The following is a 22,106-nucleotide window of genomic DNA, read 5'->3' on the forward strand; positions in this document are numbered from 1 at the left end:
GCTGGGCCTCGACACGGACGACGAGGACAACGTCGCCGAGACAGCCGAAAACTTCACGGTCGTAGAGACCGACAAGAAAAAAGAAGACTAGGTAAGAGAATCGTCGAGCGCAAATCAAAAAACACCTCAAACACGAGGGTGACTCGAGAAAAACTGAGTCAAGGTCCACGAAGGGAGCCCCGGCGCCGAAAACTTCGACGTCCAAAGGGGGAACTTCGGACAAAAGGCCCAGCGGATCCTTACAAAAGGACTCCCTGGTGCAGAAAGACGCCGAAAGGCAAGGGTCGTCGAAATCATCCCATGAAACGGGCAGATCGACGCAGAAGGAACGTTCGACGTCGACGCAAGCTTCATCGAAAAGACCCGCGGTCGACGCCGAAAGCATCTCCGAAATGGAGAAAAAGAAGAGGCGGCTCGAGGCCGAAATGGATAACATCCTTCAAAGGAAGAAGGAGTTCGACGCCAAGATGTTGGAATTCAAGATTCCAACGGTTTCATCGGCGGACGTCGTCGAGGTCGAAGACGAGTTCGACGCCGAAGGGCTGACAAGGGATCTCGAGGAAGAAGAGGAGCCCTATTATGCGGAGGAAGCCGAGGAAGAAGACCAACAGTCGTTCTTCGATTCGGCGGCATCTACCAGCAACGACGTCGAATGGCACGATCTCGACACCGAAAACCCGGAGGAGGCCGTGGACACGTACCCCTCTAGGCCTTCGCCATCCGACGACATCGGGGTGTACAATATGGTGGTGAAGAGCGCAGCAATGGCCTTCGGCGTCAAACTCGACGAGGAGAGGCCGAAAGCCGATTTTCTCGTCGAAACACTGCTCCCCATCCAGACTAGGAGTCAGTTCCTCCCCATGCTACAAAGCGTGATGAACCAGGGGAGAGAAGCCTTCAAGGAGCCTGCCACCTGCCGGTCGATCACGCCCAGGACAGAGAAGAAATATAAGCACTCCTCCCTGGACCCACCTTTCATCAAGGGTAGCGTCACCGCAGACTCCATCATAGCCTCCACGGCCAGGAGAAGGGCCAACGTTCCAGCAACTTCGGGCCCACCTCCGGATAAAGAGAACAGGAGGATCGACCTCACAGGCAGGAAGGTCGAGAGGAACGCCGCAATGCACTGGCGCATGGCGAATTCGAATGCACTCCTCAACAGACACCAATACCAGCACTGGGATGAGATGGGGGAGCTAGTAAAGCACCTCCCCGAAGAATACCGCCAGAGAGCCTCTCACCTGGTGGATGAAGGCAAGAACATCGCCAACTCCTGTATAAAGACGGCGTTGGATGGGGCAGAGACTTCAGCAAGACTCATGGCCATAGGGGTCACAGAGAGGAGGCATGCATGGCTAAGAATCTCGGGATTCAAACCGGAAGTGCAGAACAACATCCTTGGCACCCCCTTCAACGGAGAGACACTGTTCGGAGCAACGGTGGACGAAAAGCTCACCCAGCTCAAGAAGGAAAACGAGACAGCGAGGTCCATGGGGGCCCTACAGCTGAGGGGAATGAGACGAGGAAATCCCTCGAGGAGACCCTACGGTAGGGGTGGAAGCCAACAGGGGACGTCGCACCAGGCGTTCCAACAAGGTCAGCAGGGCGAAGGTCACGGACAAAGTCAGCAGAAGCAAAGCTGGCAATATCAACCTCTGGGCCAGTCCTTTCGCGGGAGAGGGATCGGACGTGGCCAAAGGAGGAGAGGGGGCGATCAGCCCTCCTCGAAGTGACTCAGCACGCAAGAAGACGCCTACCCTCGTAAGGTCCCCAAGGGTGAGGCGCAAAAAAGTGTCATCAGGGGGAAGAGGAGATTCAAGAGCCTACGAGCATACGTCACCAGTAGGCGGAAGGCTGAGGTTCTACCTTCAGGAGTGGCGGCGTATAACCACAGACAAGTGGATACGGAACATTGTGCAGTACGGATACTGCGTAGACTTGGAGAAAAGACCTCCAAACAGGAAGCCGAAGGGAAGACAGAGATCGGCCCAAGAACTGGCAATACTCAGAGAAGAAACGCGGAAACTCCTACAAAAGGGAGCCATAGAGACAGTGCCGTTCAGGGAACGCAACAAAGGGGTCTACTCAAACTACTTCGTGGTTCCGAAGGTAGACGGAGACCTCGGACCCATACTGGACCTCCGTTACCTAAACAAGTTCATCAGAACGCAAAGGTTCAAAATGACTTCACTGCAGGAGGTACTGCCACAGATAAGAGAAGGGGACTTCATGGTCACCGTGGACCTCAAGGATGCCTACCTTCACATCCCAATAAACAGAAGGCACAAGGGCCTTCTAAGATTCAACATCGAACAGGAACACTACCAGTTCACAACCCTGGCCTTCGGATTAAAATCAGCGCCAAGGGTCTTTACAAAATGCCTGTCGGCGGTAGCGGGACACCTACGAAAGCAGGGAATACACGTATACCCCTACTTGGACGACTGGCTGGTCAAGGCAAACTCACGCGAGAAGTGCGAGAGGCACGCAAAACGCGTAACAGACACCCTCACAAATCTGGGATTTTCCATCCACTGGGGAAAATCATCGCTGGAACCGGAACAGGTAAAGATTTTCCTGGGGGCAAAGATCAACTCCCTCAACAGTACAGTAGTGCCCAGCGACAGGAGGACAGATGCTCTACTGAAGGAGACGCAGCTCTACCAGAAGGGGCGAGTTCTGACAGTGAGGGCGGTGAGCAGGATGATGGGGATGATGGCGTCCTGTATCCAGCTGGTGCCGAATGTACGCCTGCACATGAGACCATTCCAGGAATGGCTGCAACAGCAATGGTCACAAGCAAACGTAAGTTGGGAGGATCTAGTGGTTGTTACGCACGCAGTGAAGGAGGAGATAACTTGGTGGAACAGAGACAACATAACAACGGGGAGAAGCCTGACACCACCAAGCCCAACAATGACCATTACCACGGACGCATCGCAGAAGGGATGGGGAGCGCACATGGACAACCTCAGAGTGAGAGGTCTGTGGGCTCCAGCAGACGCGGTCCGCCACATCAACTACCTCGAGTTGAAAACGATACTGTTAGCCCTGAAGGCATTCCAGAGACACCTGTTCGGCCAGAGGGTGTTAGTACAGACAGACAACACCACGGCGATGTTCTACATCAACAAACAAGGGGGGACACAGTCGTTTCCCCTCTCATCCCTAGCTCAGGAGATTTGGAGATGGGCCATACCTCTCAAGATAGATCTACTGGCAATTCACCTACCAGGGAAGGACAATGTGGAGGCAGACTGGCTGAGCAGACAGACCTCAGCATCGCACGAGTGGGAGCTCAATGGCCAGGAAACGGAGAAAATCTTCCAGAGATGGGGGACTCCCACAATAGACCTATTTGCAACACGCCACAATGCAAAATGCCAAAGCTTCGCATCCAGGCAACCAGATCAGCAATCCAAGGGAAATGCCCTATGGATAAGCTGGTGGAGGACATTTGCCTACGCCTTTCCACCGATACCCCTGTTGCACAGAGTGCTCGACAAGTGCAGAACCAGCAACATGACTCTGATCCTGGTGGCTCCACAGTGGGCGAGGCAGACATGGTTCTCACAGATTCAAGAAATGGAGCAAGGCAATCCGTACAGGTTCGAGAGGAGAAAAGACCTGCTCTCAATGCAAAACGGGGAGGTCCTGCACCCAGAGCCAGAGACACTCAACCTAGCAGCATGGCTCCTGAAGACCTAGAGTTCGCACACCTAAGGTTACCTCAGAGCACTATGCGAGTGCTACGGGAGGCAAGGAAACCTACTACAAGAAAGTGCTACAGCGCAAAGTGGAAGAGATTCACGGTGTGGTGCAGGAAAAAGGGCCTGCAAAACAGAATGACAAGAGACTCAACTGTGCTGAGGTACCTCACACACCTTCTAAAGAGTAACCTCTGCTCGAGCTCCCTAAGGGTACACCTAGCAGCGATCGTTGCCTACACCAGAGGTGAGAAGGGTGGAAGTTTCTTCACCTCGCAGGTGGTGAAGAGATTCATGGAGGGAGCCAAAAGAATGGCACCCCCGAAAAGGTTGCCGCCGCCGGCATGGAATTTAAACGTGGTTCTGACGGAGCTCATGAAGGCGCCGTTTGAACCCATTCACAAGGCCACTCTACAAATGTTGACGATGAAAACTGCCTTTCTAGTGGCCATAACCTCACTACGCAGGGTGAGCGAGCTTCAAGCACTAACGCTACAGGAGCCCTACATTCAAATTCACAAAGACAGGGTAGTCCTGAGGACGGACCCACACTTCATGCCCAAGGTAGTGTCGGCGTTCCACATGAATCAGAGTATCCAGATACCGAGTTTCTTCCAAAACCCGACTACAAACGCAGAAAAGGCCCTGCACACCCTCGATGCCAGAAGAGCGGTGATGCACTACATTGAAAGAACCAAGGAACTCAGGAAGTCGAAGCAGCTGTTTGTGTCCTTTGCTACTAGCTTCATGGGTAGACCAGTGACCAAGGGCACCATCGCTAGGTGGATTGCCCTCACTATTCAATTCTGTCACAAACAGGCTGGACAGGAGCTAACGGAGGGGCCCCAAGCTCACTCCACAAGGAAGAAGGGGGCCACAGTTGCCTTCCTGGCAAACACGCCCATCCAAGACATTTGTCTCGCAGCAACTTGGGCATCTGTGCACACGTTCACAAAGCACTACTGCGTGGACATTCAAATGAATAAGGAAGCACAGGTCGGACAGAAGGTGCTACAACACATTTTCAACGACCAGCGATCATCTTCCACCCAGCCACCACAAAAATAGGAAAACCGCTACAAAGTCTATGCACAGCATAGTGAATCCAGAAAGATTCACGCTGCAAAACGAAAAGTTTCTTACCTGTCGGTGTAGTTTTGCAGCTTGAAGATCTTTCTGGATTCACTAGCGAGCCCACCCACCTCCGCCAGGAAGATGAGGCTGGAGGAAGAGGGGGTGAAATGGATAGGATCAAAGAAGTGGAAACGTACAGAAATATGGACAAAAGGATTAATCAATCGCCTAGGGTTAAAAAAAAAAAAAAAAAACAGGGAAAAAAGAACCCGAAGATGGCGCCCCAAAGGTGGGACTTCCGCAGGAAGCACGACGACGTCACGGGAGGTGCACCAAATGGTGGACGTCGACGCCCACCTGGGCTACAAAAAAAAAAAAAAAAAAACCAAAGAAAAGACTACGAATCCGGACCCAACCACAAGATCGCGGAATAATGCACAGCATAGTGAATCCAGAAAGATCTTCAAGCTGCAAAACTACACCGACAGGTAAGAAACTTTTCGTTACCTGTAATCCTAGTTCTCACCCAGGGGCATACTCATTATAGTCATAAGCGACCCTCCCTCCTCCCCGGACGAGCATTACTGGAGTTGTTCTATAATAATTGCATCCTCTACTCAGGTGTCTATACATAATACACAGTCAAAACGAACTGACCTAACTGTCACCTGTGGTGCATGATGGGAGCAGAGGGTCTCCTGCTGGTCTTAAAGCTACGGTACCCTAACCCTTGGAAGCCTTAAAGGCAAGGTGTCAGTTTTTTGTCTTGGTTTCATTATTGCTCTGCAATGCAGCCTACAGGCAAATGCCTGCAATTACAAGTTTTCCTTGTGGCAATAAAGCATCGGTATATGACAATTGTTCAGTGCATGTCCTCTTTTCCTTATGGGTTATGAGCGTATTTGGCTTACAATGCAAACCTATGTAATTTCGGCATTTCTACCATGTTGGAAACATTTTAGGCTGCATGTATATGTTTTCACATATGTATATATATTTATATATATCCAAAACACAGTTTGCCTGGAATGGAAGGGCCCATACGAGGAGTCCAAATTCACCACTTTATTAATGAAGGATGCAGGGTAAAATACAGCAAAGTACCCTGCCAAGCTTAAAGTCCAGCCCAACGCGTTTCATGCTTGCGCACTTCCTCATGGGATCAGGGCAAGATTGCGAGTGCGGGCAACAGCAGTTATATCAAGCACCAAATCAACGATGTCTTGTACCCCGCCCAAATAGGCTTGGCCACCCCCGTGGCCTTCTGGTACTCGTGGTGCTTTCAATGTCCCTGTTGGAAACCGGGCAACCGGGTTAGCAGTCACCAGGTTCCCAGCACAATGGTAGCTTGGCTCGAGCGGTCGGGGGTCAGGCACCGTGTTAAGCGTACGTCACACCCTCACAATAACCATGCGTTCATCCGTTCCAAAAACGACACTACACCGTAAAAATTATGAAAGGAAGTAGTTTGTCTTTATCTTATTTTCTCTTAGTTGCAGGTTTCAAAACATACATACAATACCATAAGACTTTTCTTGAAAATAGCAGGTCAAATAAATAATACCACAGTGGGGTTTCAATAAATAGGATCAGGTCATAAATAAACACGGAATAAATATAGGTGCAATAAATACAGATGGCAAATAAATACAGTCAGGAATAAATACAGTGCAAGACAATAAATAAAGCACCCTCAATAACTTAAATAACACAATCAATGACAATTACAGTTCACAACCCTGTCACGAGGTAGTTTGGTTTCACTTTGCCCAAGTACAGCTTGTGGTCATTTGGATGACATGGGGGGTGTCCCACCTAGATTGGTCAAGGCTGGGCCTGAACTGAGGTAGAATAAGGGTAACCTAAAGATCTGTCTCTCCCAAAATACACAACCCCTCACAGAGGTCACTGCACCAGTCTCAGTTCACCCCTGGCACTCCCAAGCTGGTTCTAACACCCCTCTAGCCCCTAGAATGGTCTTTTAGGGCTCCACGGGGCCTCAGACGCCCCCTCTACCACTTACTGCCCTTTTCACGATGATCGGCTCCGCTCGGCGTCGGGTCGATGTCGCTGGACGGCTCCGGTTCGATGTCGCTGGGCGGCCTCGGTTCGGTGTCGCCGGGCGGCCTCGGTTCGGTGTCGCGGGGCTGTTCCGGATCGATGTCGCTGGGCGGCCTCTGCTCGGTGTCGCTGGGCGGCCTCGGATCGATGTCGCTGGGCTGTTCCGGATCGATGTCGCCTTCCGGCGTCGCAGGGTCACGGCCTCCCCGCTTCCGGGTGTCTCTGGAGTGCGACCTCCACTCCCGACCTACGGCGCGCTTCACCTCGATCTCCGGCGACTCCGGAGTGCGATCTCCGGTGCCTCTCCACGACCTCCGTTGGCGCCCTCTCTTGACCTCTGACGGCTCCGGGTACGACGTCTGCTTTCTGTCAGCGCCGCTTCTCCACCTCAGGCCTCAGGTCTCCAGGCTTCTCGACGTCAGGACTCCAGGAGGACACCGCTAAACAGGTCAGGAGCTTGCTGGTCTTCTTTAAGGCCTCTTCACAATATGTAGGTCCTTAAGATGGTTTTTCTGGTCTTGGTCCCACACAGGGCTCTAGGCTGGGCTTGGTCAGTAGGGACTAGCATCAAGGGTGGGTTTCTGGACCCCACTCCAAGCACTGGTTTCCACCCCTGCTGCCTTACTCCGACCTCCTTCTGAACTGGTCCTCTCTCCTCTCTAGTCAGATGCCAACTGCCACTCTGAGATGGCCTCCCAACATTCTAAACTGCCTCCCACTGTCACAGGGTTCTAGAATGTTCTGGAAACCTCCAGTGAGTTCTGGTGATGTCACAGGTGACAATAGGTGGCCACCATTTTGTGTCTCAGGCCCTCAGACAGAAGTTCCAGGGGTAGGGAAAATGGCTCCCTGACCCTGCATCAACACTAAAAAGTTTGGTGGTTCCCAAAAAGGAAAAATTATAACAGGGTTTGAGGCAAAAGTGGGACAGAATAAATAATGATGAGGAGGGACCACCCAAAGGGCTGACAGGTCTAACAGTCCCTCTAGTGAGTCGTCATGCCACACTCCTCAAAATATCAAAAATAAAATCCCAAGTGGGTTGCCGGGTACTGTTGCTGCTCTCACCCGTCCGTTTATACCTCCATCGGTCTCCCCGTCCTTTTATCTGCAACGTCATATTGGCGCGGCTGCAGAATGCAACAGAGCTCCTCCCACGGCTCAGGCAGTGCTGCTAATAATCCAAAACACAGTCTGCCTGGAATGCAAGGGCCCATCCGAGGAGTCAAAATTCACTACTTTATTAATGGAGGATGACTCACTAGGGGTTACAAGACATCGTTGATTTGGTGCTGGATATAACTGCCGTTGCCCACACTCGCAATCTTGCCCTGAGCCCATGAGGAAGTGCGCAAGCATGAAATGCGTTGGACTGGACTTTAAGCTTGGCGGGGCACTTTGCTGTATTTTACTCTGCATTCTCCATTAATAAAGTGGTGAATTTTGACTCCTCATGGATGAGAACTAGGATTACAGGTAAGTAACTAATCCTTTACACTACAGACATTTGAACAGTCAGGTTCACATTTTTGCAGTTCTGAACACACATAGCTCTGCATGGTAAATAACATTGTTCGGAACAAATATAAAACTTCGGATATTTCCAATGGATTTTTCAGCCACACTTTGGCTCCTAAAAGTTGTGATTTTACCGCATTCAGCGCTCCAGGCAATCAGAGACGATATGCGAGATTGCCTATGAGGTATATAAAAATAGCCCGGGCATGTTTGCAGCACGCATTGTTTCAATTTTACATGAGATTTACCCTGATGCCTTTTCGTACGTCTGACACTTATTTGACGGATGTTGAAATTAATCCACATCTTATGCGCATGAATCGCATTATTACTCATTTTGCGATGTTAGGCTACAAATTTAATTTTGCAAAACTGCATATTACCTTTTTGGCAGTACTCTTCCTTGGTTATGAACTCAATAATGAAGGTTGGGAGTTAGCCGCCCACGTTTTGGAGAAATGTGCTAAATTGCAGCCTCCTTCAAGTCTTAAATTACAATCTTTGCTGGGTTTTTTAAATTTCAGCAGGACTTGTATTCCTGATTATGCCCAGCGTATCAAACCGCTATACGTGTTAATACAACCATCATTTTACCCTTCCAGTTAACTTCCTGAACATACCGCAGAACTTAGGTCTTTGCAGTCTGATCTGTTTGTGACTCAATTCTTGTTAACCAGAGATAATACAACAAATTTGGTCATAGGGATTGTACCATGAGTGTTGGGATTCACTTACTTTACTTTTAATGAAGGAGACACGGTTCCCATTGCTTATAACTCCTATTTGTATACTCATGCTGAGATGCGTTTTTCTTCCGCTGAAAAGATTTTAACAGCAGTTCAGATGGGGATTCTAAAAGAACTCTCTCTGGCTCAGTAAACGCATTTTAATGGTTTCGCCAGTGCCTGCTTTAGAAGCAGTCAGTAAGGCTAGTGTACCGAATTCTAAAACCTTGCTTCCACGTTGGATACAATGGGTTAGTTAATTGACAACGGCTTATGTCAATTTCATCTTTGATCCTTCTTTGCAAACGCAGGAGTTTTTACAATATGACACGTTTATCCTCCTCTTTTATCACTGCTCCCTCTTGAACAGTACAAATGTATAATTTACACTGATGGGTCTGCACAGCCAGCCATTGGTTCTAAGCATGCTTATTCAGCAGCCTGCGCAATTGTGGCAGGCACAATAGTAGATGGTGATTTCAAATCCTCCTTCGTGTACACACAATCCCTTGGGGATTGCACGGCACAATTGGCCGAGTTATGGGCTTTGATATTAGCTTCTGAATTTGCCGATCCTGACGTCCCTACACTTGTAGTTTGTGATTCATTTGACTGTGTACAATCCTTCAATGACAACTTGTTGTTCTGGACACAAAATGATTTTCGTGATTCTAAAGGTAGCACAATTAAGCATAAAATGCTTTGGGTCAGAGTGGCTGCTCCAAAGGAGCGTGTGCCACTCACATGTTATTCATACATTAGGCGATCAGCATATGGGAGAACACGCCATTGGTAATTTGCTGGCATATGAAGCAGCCAAATCTGCAGTGGCCATGTGCTCTGAAGCAGCAGTTATTAGGTCTATGACAAATTGATGACGATATTCTGGCGGCTATTGCCGCGACGGAGGGTACGCAGTTTACCCAAGAGTTCCTTTCTCGTTACACCTATTATTTAACATCCAATCGAATTAGATTTGTGACTATACCATCGGTTGGAGACTTTCTTTGATCGTTGCTGCGCATGGGCGTGGCTTCTGCCCATGCTGCAGTAGCTGCAACTATTTCGCTTTTACAGCAACGTTTTTGGTGGCGTGCGTTACACCAGCAAATATGTTTTTTCCTGTGACATTTGTCAACCGATTAAACCTTCTACTGCTTCGCGTCCACCTCATACTCCGCTTTTCATTTCAAATCAACCGTTTGGTTGTATTTATCTTTATCACTGCAGCCTTTAACATCTGATAACGCTTTTAAATACATCTTGGTTGCAGTGGATTCATGCACTTGATTCCTTTGGTTATGGCCGCAACGCAGTGCTGACGCTCGAACTATTGTAAAAGATTTGCTTGTCTTTGTAGGGACATTTGCCTGTGGCACTTTCCATTCAGACCAATGGCCAGTTTTTTCCTCGAAGGCTTACCTGGATACGATTAATTCATGGTGCAGTTCCCGTCTCCATATCGGCTTGAGGGCAATTCTGTTGTGTAGCGGATGAACCGCGACTTAAAGCAATCTACGACAGCTAGGATATTAGGTACTGGTAGTGGTTGGCTGACCCATCTTTATGGAGTCCAACGTGCACTTAATAATCTCCCAAGAAGATCACTGGGTGGGCGGACTCCATACGAAATGCTCTTTGGCATTAAGATGTTTGTGCCTGACCTTGATGGTGTAGACTTTGTGGAGACTGCTGCAACATTTGATGTAGATAACCATTGTGCTATGTTACAGGATCTACAAAAGTCGTGACGCTCTTGCGAAAACTCATTTCCCCTCATCTACGAATGCAGCACTGCTGATTCCGGTTTCTGGCTTGCTTCCTCACGTTGGTGATATGGTCGGAGAGAAGGTGGAGAAGAAAGAATTTGTTCCATCGTACCGTGCATCGGTCCCAGTCCTTCGTTTGAAAGGCACCCATTTTGTGATTTTTACCTCTGCTGCCTGGTCACTTCATCCAAGGTCTTCTGTTTCCCCGACAACACCCAACAAATGGATGGGAGGGGAATGGAGTCTTGAATTGATTTGGTGCCTTGAATTGATTTGGTGCCTGTTTGCCTTCAACATTTACAACTGTGGAAAATGAGTATGCTTCCCCACCAGTCAAACTTATAGTTGACATTCCTGAAAGTACAATTCATTCACCTTCCAATGAAGAACAGCTCCTGTTGTTTCAGCTAAGTTCCGGTGGTTGCTATATAGACTGAGAAACCTTTTTTCAGACACATCCTCATTGTCTTCGAATGTGGCAGACCCTCCTACACGGATTTGTGTTTTCATCTCCTGGTTAAAAAAAACTTACCTGGTCCCTCCATGGACATCCATCTAGATTGTGCCGACGATGGTGTTCCTCATCATGTCGATTGGTTTTGTGATTGTTATTTTCCTGTTGATTGATGGCCACTACTTATCTGAACACTCTGCTGTGAACTTGGTTGACGGAGTTCTAGCCCCTCACTCGTCCTCACATAAAATGAAGAGATCAAGTCCTAGTTAAAATTTCAGCATTCCCAATTGTTGACGGTATTATTTGGAATAAGGTATAGTTTGATGTCTATGGTCCTACTCAAACTTTGCAAATTCTATATGTATTCAGTGTTTCTTTAGGTGGTGATGTTTTGCCTGGAATTCACTCCGATGACTGGGATGTCAACAATGTTTACTCACTATTTTCTGAATTGAAATATTATACTGCTTTTGATACTGAAGATCTCTATTTAAATTCTGCAAATTATGCTGATTTATTCTGTTACCAACATGGCCATAATTTTTTCCACAAAACCAATGCTCAGAGACCACATTTTAATTATACTTAATAGGAGCATTGCCCGACACCATTACAGGGAAGTTCAATGACGCAGAAAAGAAAATGGTATATTTTACTGGTTACAATCCATCAGACCCAGTATTCTATTTTTACAAATGCTCACCCACACCAAATTGGTGTATTCCTTTTCCTTCATAACTGATTTGTCCCTGAAAGGTTATCATTACTGGAAGGACATGGTTGATTCAAAATCTATTTGGGGTACCAAAGATTGGCACGTGTGGGGCGCTGATTTTTTTGCATCGGGCATGTTTAATACCATCTCAGCTAATATTTTCAAATGAGACAGTTCAACAAACTACATGTTTTGGTTTGGCCACTGCTAACAATTTAAATGCTACCTCCATTTCGTCCTTGGCTGCCTATGACACATGGCAGACACATACCAGCTACACAATTGAAGAATTGACTGTTATGTTTCAGAATGGTACTCTCAACTTTTCCAATATTGACTCTTTGGGTTGGTTGCTGTGGCCAACGAGAACCAATGCTTGTCAGTTATGCTTTACTAATGCCACAAAAGGGTTTACACAAAGTAGACCTGATCCTCGTTTTCCACATTCCCATACAGTTACCATATATTCTGTAGGTAAATTGTGTCAACAATGGTTGGAAAATTCCACACTGTCATCTGTGAAACATCTTTCTCTTTTGGCAGGTGACATTGATCTTGCTGGTTTCCTTTTAGGTCCAAAATCCCCTTGCGCTAAACGTTTGGTATATGTAGCATATAATGAATTTTGGAAGTTGTCACAGAGGGAAGCTGCGGTACGCCTACATCACCTAGATCAGAATAATTTAGAAAAAGTTATTGCCATAGTTGATAGTATTATCACTCTCTTCTTGTATATATACTTTAGATAATATTGTATCATCTGTAATTGACTGTTAAAAATGAAGTGTACGTTTTGTATCCTGGTCAAAATCAGCTGCATTCTGCAATGCCATTTGGTTTGACCTTGCAAACACTTAAAAGTTGAAAGGTACCATGGAATTACCTGAATGCTTCCGCTCTACTTTTACTATTTAATTTGACAGTTGAACAAAGACTGATGTTGATGAAATATGCAACATACACTGTTACATATTGAAAAGCTAGCGCCATTACTGTTTTCTGTGACAGTAACTGATTTGGCTGTGTGGTTAATACATGGGGTTATATCATTGCCCATCACACTGTTCCAGTTTACGGCCTACACAAAACACTATCCAGTAGCTAGATATGAACCCCTGGGAGTAGCTATATTCACGAATTATTGTCCTTGCCTTTTGCGTTTCATTGTCAACGAGCGGATAAGGAGGTTTTCCTCACAGGGGAGGATTGTGATTCTACAGTAGGACACTCCCTAGTCTGAAAACAAGGGAAACTTCAAGGTGCCTGCAACGTTTCGCCCCTTAATTTGGCTGGTTATATAAAAGGGACCCCGGTCCCAGCAAATTTTCCCACACTGACTTTGCTTTGTAACAGCAGTTAGCTTATCCTAAATAGCCACAACTGCTGTGGCTTGCAGTTTCTCACAACGTGTTACATATTGCAGCAATGTTCTTTCCACCCTCACACGGGATTGTAGATAGATCACTGTGGCCTTCCATTACAACTTTGAAAAACGATTTCAAGTTAAGCAGACTCAACAAGAAGTGGCGAGAACATCAAGTGAGTTTCAGTCACTGTTAAATATGAATCTCTCCCTACATTTTGGAGAATTAATTCTCAAATATTTAATGTATCTCATAGAGATGGCCTGGCCCACTTTTTTAAACTTGTCGCCTCCTTTCAGACTTGTTTTAAAAAAAAAAAAAAAAAGTTATATAGTAATCCCAGCTTTTATTTATTCTATTTTTTCCAGTGCCCTTAGAGGGTTTCCTCTCCTTTTGGTTTGTGTTATACATGTACTTCTACTGCTGCTCCGTAATGGCTGCTTGACCTGTGGTGCTGCCAAGCCGAGACCAATTGCAGCTGTACCGTCATTGGATGCGGCAGCTTTTTGGTATGATGCCATTACAAGCTCTTAACATAGACTATTGGCTAACCTTCCGTTATGCCTACTTCGCATGCATGCATTGGAGGCAGTAGAACACAGTTCTACTGCCTCCAATGCCATTTTCAGTGAGACCTGGATGTCTGCCTCTCCAATGCGTCACAATCTGCCCTGGATTATGAACTGATGATTGGTCAGTTGATGGCCCATGACCAGGACTGTTCCGTGGGTGGGCGCATTGTGTACGATCCAACACTTGGACCCTCGGCGGACTTGAGTACCTGTGCTCGTGCACAACGCCTCTTGGATCGGAGTTTCATCGAGGTTAACGCAGGTTGCCCTAAAATGCTCCTGACTACTTCGGGATATGAGGAGCATGTCTGCTCATTCGAATTGCTTAATTGGATGGCATACCATTTTTACAGCTTGTTGGATCTGATGGCATTCCACCTATCATGTGATGTTTTTGGCTCAGAAGATACACTGTGAATGGATATCGTAATGATTTTGAATAGTTTTTTCTTTTCTCTCTACATTCGGCTTCATTTTTTAGTCCACCATAATTCTACAATGGATTTGAATGGCTCTTTGGCGTTCTATCAAGACGCTTTGTCTTTGCTTACCTCTGTTTTGTTTTAGGCCAGGGCTACAGACCTAACCAAGGGGAAGGTATCACGTCGCCCATGAGACACTGTTGTCTTCTCTAAGTTAGCATGAGCACGCTGCAGACTGTCCGCTGCTTTGTGCAGGTTATTACACAAGTTTATTTTGCAAATGTCTCTTTTTCTGATTTCACATGAGAACCGACTGCTGTAGTCACTCTCGGCAGGTTCCTGGGATTTAGTCTGAACATTGTGAGCAAGGTCGATAAACAATGTCCCTTGTTGTTCTGTTCTGGTCAGGCCCTAGCACCTAGACAAAACATAGTGATGCAGCTGTTGTTTGGGACAATGTACTTTGGTCTTATTGGAAAACATGAATAGGTAGCACACACTTGGAGTGGGACCTTTCCAGGGAGAAGAGCGAGACAGCACCTATGATGTAGATCTACCATATGTAGGGGGCCTGCAGAAAACACCCAGAGATTCTCTAGTATATAATACTGCTTGTAAGCAAAGGTAGGGTTTTTAGGCTATATTATCTTTTCATGATGAAATCTCCTTGAATGATTTATGGACTAGCTGCTATGCTGACCGTATTTGTATTGTGCATTTTCTGCTTCTTGTGGCACGTATACTGCATGTTAGAGCACGTTAGTTATATTAAATATTTTAAACTAGTTCTTGTCTCTGTCAGATCTTATTGTGGACAAGTACAAGCGTGCGAGCAAAAGGTTCTGTCTGGCAACTGCGATTCCTGAGAGATTCGGGAGTGTTGTGTTCTGGGGTGTCTAATCACTTGTTTCTCTGTAAGTGAGTAGGAGAGCAACTGAGACACTATAGCTCAAATAAATATAGCTAGTTGGTCCTGGGCTCATGGGTACTAAGGTGGTAGGATGACCCTGTCCCTATGCACTAAGGTTCCATAATCCTACGCATAGTTATGTTCTTGGGCAGAATACCTGCACCAGATTGGCATTGAAAGCATTTCTTCCCTCTGTCAAGGGGAATTTAATGCAGGTGTTCACGGACAACACCACCGCCATGTGGTACTGCAACAAGCAGGCTGGGTAGGGTCATGGACCCTTTGTCGAGAGGCCCTGCGTCTCTGGGCATGGCTGGAACAGCAGGGTATATCCCTGGTGGTTCAACACCTGGCAGGTTCTCTGAACCCCAGGGCAAATTAAATCAGCAGTCGATGCCTAGCGGATCATGAATAGCGTCTCCTGTCAGAGGTGGCACAAGGTCTCTTTCCGCAGTAGGTAGAACCTTGGTTAGATCTGTTCGCCTGCGAAGAGAATGCGGAGTGTCCGCATTACTGCGTGTTGGAGTTTCCAAGGCAGCTATCGCTCAGCGACTCCTTTCATCGCCAGCGGAGCTCAGGCCTGCTGCACGCTTTTCCGCCCATACAACTCTTACCCAGGGTTCTGAAGATCAGAAGTGACCGTGCCCAAGTCATTCTTGTGACTCCGTATTGGTTAAGGAGAGTCTGGTATCCGGAGCTTCTGAAAAGGGGCAATGATCCTTCGATCAGGCTGCCCCTTCGGCAGTGTCCTGTACCCGAACCGGTCAACTCTGCACCTCCATGCGTGGAGATTGAGCAGCAGTAGTTGATAGCTCTTGACCTTCCTTCCGAAGTATGTAATGTTTTTTTGGAGTCCAGGCGTCTATCCACCAAGACGGTTTACGCCTACGGTTGGCAGAAATTTGTATTGTACTGTAGAGAAAGGTCTATTGACCCTCTTTCTGATTCTAATCCTTGCCCAGCAGGGCTCTACTTTGGGAATTCTCAAGGGTTATCTTTCTGCTCCTTCTACTTTTTTTTCAGTTGTCAGACCAACCCTCTCTTTAGGCCTCTGATTGTAAATGGGTTCTTTAAGGGGCTGGCTCACTTGTTTCCGCCCACGCCCTTTTATTGCAGTGGGACCTTAATTTGGTCTTTGCTTATCTTATGTGTACTCCCTTCGAGCCTTTACGAAGCTGTACCCTCTGGCTGCTTACCATCAAGACAGCGTTTTCAGTGGCGATTACTACCCCTGGGGGTGAGTGAGTTGCAGGTGCTGTCTTGTACGCCGCCCTACATGATGTCCTTTCCAGACAAAGTGGTGCATCGCACCCGTGCTTATTTCTTGCCTAAGGTGGTGACCCCATTCCATCTGTGTCAGTCTATCATGCTGCCCTCCTTCTTTACTCCACCGCATCCCTCTCAGGAGGAAGAGCGTCTCCACGGCCAGGACCTATAAAGAGTGAGGTCGTTCTACCTTGACAGCACAAAAAAGTTCTAGGTGAACGACAAACTTTGTGAGGTACGTGGGAGCTAAGAAAAGGGAAGGGCAATGCAGGAAAGGACCATCTCTCGCTAGGTCGTTCTATGCATTGAGATCTGCTATGCCCTGGCTAAGAAGCAGCCCCCCAAGGGCTTAAGGGCCCATTCCACCATGGGAAATGCTTCTACGGTTTTTGCTCGAGGTGTCCAGGTCCTGGACATCTGTCAGGCAGCAACTTTGGCATCTTTGCGCATGTTTGTCAAGCACTACTGCCTGGACAGTCGGGTCTGCATGGATGGTTATTTTGCCTGTTTGGTCCTGCAGGACATGCTACTAGGTATTGGTCCACAACCCACCGCCTGGATGGTATGACTTGAGTATCTAATTTAAAGGTAAGGAATCTGCGGCCGGAAGTTTCAGATGAGCAAGTTACTTACTTTGATAGCACATTATCTGGTCTATCTAGCTGCAGATTCCTTACAGGTCCACTCATGCCTCTCAGCTTTGCGGACTGATTTGCTTAGGACTAGGTTTACTCCCCTTTTCAGGGCACTAGTTTTGCACACGTTCCCTTCAGTTACTTAGTGGCTCCCTGCTTCTGGCGTGGAAAAAAATTGAGTACTGATGTCCGCACGCCTGCGTTGCGCCTATATGGGTGACGTCTTATAACCGATGTCCTCGCGCGGAGCCGAATGGAACCACCCAACAGCGATCGCAAGAGGTATAACTCCGCAAAAGTTTCTGGATACAGCCTGACGGATTGGGCAATTCAAAGGTAAGGAATCGGCAGCTAGTTAGGGTCTCTACCAGATAATGCGTTACCGAAGGCAATTAGCTTGTTCAATTAACTTAAAACGTTAAAATTCAAAATCTGACGCTACTGATTGGATTTATATTCTTGTATCATTTTATTTGTCATAAGGTAATCTATTTTTCTCAATTGATGTGGATTGGTTTTTTTGTGTTTTCACTTTATTATGGTTTGTGTGCTGCGTAAGTACTTCACACTTTACCTCTAAGTTAATTCTAACTGCTTTTGTGCAAAGCTAACAGAGGGTTAAGGACAGGGTTAATTTAGTGATGTTTTATGGTCACTCTGACCAGAATTATGGTCGTTTCCTGAGTGAGGCTTGCTCCACCCTCAACCAGTAGCCAATTTCTTACAATGTATTTTTTGAGAAGAGGGAAGGTGTTATAAGAAAGAAAATTGTGAACAGACACAAAATTGATTAATTTGTAGGTTGGGACTCAAAGTACCCTACATAAGTGCAGGTATATATTTCGCCCATTTTTCAGTCCTTTAATACGGTTTACTGATTCAAACTATAGGTTCAAAATCTGTATTCAATTTTTTATTTTACCATGAAATTTAGGACATTAGTTTTACAGAAACAATGAAAAAAATGAAGCCCAAATAAAGGCAAAGAATATGAAACATAATTGTGGATCTCCTATCTGGTAGCTGTATTTGAGTCGGACTCATGAAAATAGCCAACTCTTCAATCTTTGTGTAACATTGCAGAATTTGTAGGAAGGGAGACAGATGTTCAAGTTCCTTACCAGATTGACTCTTTTCCTTGTTCTTATTTCTCCTTACTCCACCAGCCCCTTCCTTCAACTGACCAACCTGCCTATTCTACTCACATCTGTTATCACATCTGCCTTTTTCTTGGTAGAGATTCAGGACTGGAGAGTGGAAACCAATTGTTTGTGCTGGAGGAGGAACATGACGGTGGGTGGGGTTTTTGATGCACACAGGCTATTGCATACAACACATTGTTTTGGCGGAAAATGTTATCCATACTACAACTGTCGGGCCTGGATATTCGAGTAGTTTGGAGAAGGCGATTTAGGACCGTAGGAACAAGAGTCACTCCTTAAGTAACTTGCACCTACTTGAAATTGGACTTTACCCCCTCCCACCCAGTCAGTTATGTTGTGAAGTTCAGCCTGGGGTGCTCCCTTCAAACTGCAGCAACAAAGAATCTCTATAAACTCCAAATGCATGACAGTGGTATTATGTTTGTTAGGATTAGCAAAAACATGTCTATCAGAATGACAAACAGTTTTTGCTATAATGAATGTACATAAAAATGGCCTGTGTATTTGTTAATGCTGCCGTAGGTTTGTATCAATTGCAAGTTTTGGAGAGAACGCCTGCAGGATGCTTATGGATGTTTTCTAATAAACTCTTGGCCTTTCTTACGGATAAGTTCCTTTTTCTCAATTTTTGTCAGCTGAATTTAGGGTGCCTGTAAAATCCTCTTCGTTGTATATTTTGAAACAAAAATGTTTGGAAATAAACTCCATGTTTCCTTCATTGGAAAAAATTATTGTATTTTAAGTGCAGTTTAACTTAAACTTTTCTAGAAAGAAGATACATCTTCGTAAACCCATATGCTTGTACCTGATGTGATCAATATTCTACATAAATGCAGTGTTTTCTTTGAGGATCATATTTTATTGGTTATGATGTAATGAAATGTATTGGCCAAAATACCTTTTAGGATTTAATGCTCTAAAAGGATTCAGTAAATCACTTTGTGCCATCTTAATTATGAATTCCTAATTTGTTTTCATTAGCACCCATTCTCAAACCATAACTAGGCTTTAAAAGGGGCTGGGACACATTTGCAGTGCCTGCAGATGAAATGCATGTTTCCACCATTGCAGTTTCTTCTTTTTGATCTGCAGTGACTAAGTAAATTTGAGATCCCAAAAGTTGGCATCTATCAATGATATTAATCAGCCTATTTGCTGTCGTGAAGTAGTTAATATTCCAAATCAATTAATGTTCACATGATATGGTAATAGCATTTGATGTTAGTTACTGGTTTGTTTAATATGATTTTGTAACAGAAAATGTCCTTCTCTAAAAGGTGCCAGCCTCTTTTGGAACTCGCCATGCATTGATCAGGAAGATTCTGCTTCTCCTGCAAAGCAAAGTGACGAGAACGCAGATGACCTCACTGTTTCAGTCAACCTTGGGGAAAATATTAGTCATGCCACCATATCCTCCTCATTTAAAGCTGTTGACATTTGTAGCTTCGCAGAAAGCACCCAGGATGTAGAGGATGAACCCGGTTGCTCTTCTGATTCGCTCAGGTACGACATTGTCTTTGAAAAAAATCCCTTTTTTTCAAATTGCACATGCTAGTGTGCCATACTAATCCACTCCTTTGTCCAGAATTAGAGGGTGGCTACATAGTGATTGAAACTTTAAGTTGTCTATCTTTATCATCTAAGTTGGTGCAGCATTTGCAGAGGGTTGTGTGTGTGTGTGTGTGTGTGTGTTTGTTTTTTTCTTCTTCTTCTTTTCCTTTTTACTCATAATTTATCTTTTGGTTGAATGCCTAGGTACTCGTATGGGAATTGCCTCTGCTGAAAAAAAGGACTGGAAGAAGTTTCTTTAAACAAGTATTTGCAGAGCTTAAGGGTCTCAGCTGTGAAACCTATTTGCTTTGCCAATGCTCCTTTAGGTTAGATAGCTGTTGCAAATGTACATACATCCACAGCAGTCGTTGTGGAATGTATTTGTAAAATTTTTACAACCCCCATTTAAAGATTACTGTGGTGGATGTGTGACAGCCATGTTTCAGTGGGTTTAATAAAAGTTTCCAAAAACAAACCAACAAATGCCTGGAAGGAGTATGCAGAAGCAACAGAGAAGCGAGGGTAGGTAGGTATTAAAAAATTTGTGGAGTATGGAGAGGTGGGAAAGCAATGGACGTGCTGGGGGAAGACGGGGCAAAGGAGGGCGTGAGATGAGGAGAGATGCCACTCACCGGGGCGAGAGCAAGAAAAAACATGCACTCCCATGGAGTACTTAAAGCAAAAGAATAAAATTGTTTCCTGACTACAACCAATGTCAGAAGCGAGGGATGCAAGTCAACCAATTGGAATAGTGAGACTGATATGCTCCTGGGTGGGTCAATCCCAAGAATGCAGAGGAAAGCGGTCAATTCAAGAGGAGAAAACTGAGATTAAGGGGCTGACCCAAAGGACATTCTATTAGGAACAAGCATTGGCATAGCCAATAGGTCTCGCCTTTGGGACTTTATAAGTGTTTAGCCATGCAACAGATAATGTTGTTGCACCAAGGATATTGTGATGCATAACTAAATACTTATAAGGTCCCAAAGGCGAGACCCGTTGGCTTTATTGTAATATGCATTCTATCTGTATCACTCGCGTTTTCTTCGCCAATGCCACTTAACAGCCAACTTTCAGGAAGCACGGATGTAGGGTCCACCGACAAAAAGATTCTGAATCGTGTTAAATCAGTGTTCTTCTCTGTGCTGCATCTGATCATTGATATAAAATCTGCCACCTGCTTCAAGAGGACTCAACTGCAGAACAGGATTCGCAGGAAGCGTTGCCAGAGGAGAATGTGCAGGGTCTGACCTGGTGCCAGCGCCCAAGAAAGGGAGCACAGGTCCTGGGAGTGACTAGTAGTGGACAGGCTCTCAAAGACTATCATTCTTGGGCCAAGTTGTTTGCATAATTCCATACAAAAGGGTTTGCTGAAAAGAAGCATGCTCAAATGCAGAACACCTGGCCATCCTCACAGGGGAGGGACTGGAAGATATTTAGGTGAGAACTGTGGACTTGTGGGAGGGACGACTCCGAGTGAACATGGCAGTCTTCTGCCACACACATAAGTAACTTAACCTCTGCACATCTGTTTCCGGTTTTGCCACATGCACAGAGAAAGCCTTAAAAGAGAGTAGAATGAAGTCAGTGATTTCTATAGCTGGCAAGCTCACATTTTGTTATGTAATAAGCAATATTCCTTATCACTACTTACCAATAACTCATTGTACACTATAAGGACTATCAGACGGTGAAATATAGGTAATCAGCTGTAAGAAAGAGTCTAGTACCCTGGACTACTGAAGACAGATCTGGTACTACAGAATTATCAAAAGAAAGTCATGGCGCCCACAGTTGACAATTTGAATCACCCAAGAGACTTTCATAGAAAACATGGGTCATAACCAGATAATGAATCAGCAGACCAATGCACGGTCGCAATCCCGTGGCTACTGCGTGGCTTTTAAGGAAATATGCAAAGCTGCACTTTTTTTTTTTTTTTTTTTTTTACCTTTCCTGCAACTTACAATTCAAGCCTTGCCAAGCAGTTTAACCACGCTGGTGCTGCGCCTGCGGAGCACGTGCCCACAGTGCTCACAGTGAACTGCTGTCACAGTGAACAAGCATTGGCCGTGCGGCCGTGAAATTAACGCTGCGCGGCCGTGAATGAGAAAGTGAGCCACGCGGGTAACATGGAAGGGGGGGGCGGTGAGTGCTAAAGCAACCCTGGGAAGGCTGGCATATGGTGAGCACTATC

General features: G+C 46.0%; 1 protein-coding gene across 1 annotated transcript in view; it reads left to right on the forward strand.

The window, feature by feature from the left end:
• Window positions 1-22,106, forward strand: part of STIL (STIL centriolar assembly protein) — a 310,496-nt gene that overhangs the window by 237,274 nt on the left and 51,116 nt on the right. The window contains exon 14 of the mRNA XM_085602678.1: window positions 19,636-19,861. Coding sequence (XP_085458804.1) covers window positions 19,636-19,861 — 226 coding nt within the window. The remainder of the gene's footprint in view (window positions 1-19,635; window positions 19,862-22,106) is intronic.

This window comes from Triturus cristatus, chromosome 4_2 (genome assembly GCF_964204655.1).
Source record: "Triturus cristatus chromosome 4_2, aTriCri1.1, whole genome shotgun sequence".
In the NCBI taxonomy this organism is placed as follows: Eukaryota; Metazoa; Chordata; class Amphibia; order Caudata; family Salamandridae; genus Triturus; species Triturus cristatus.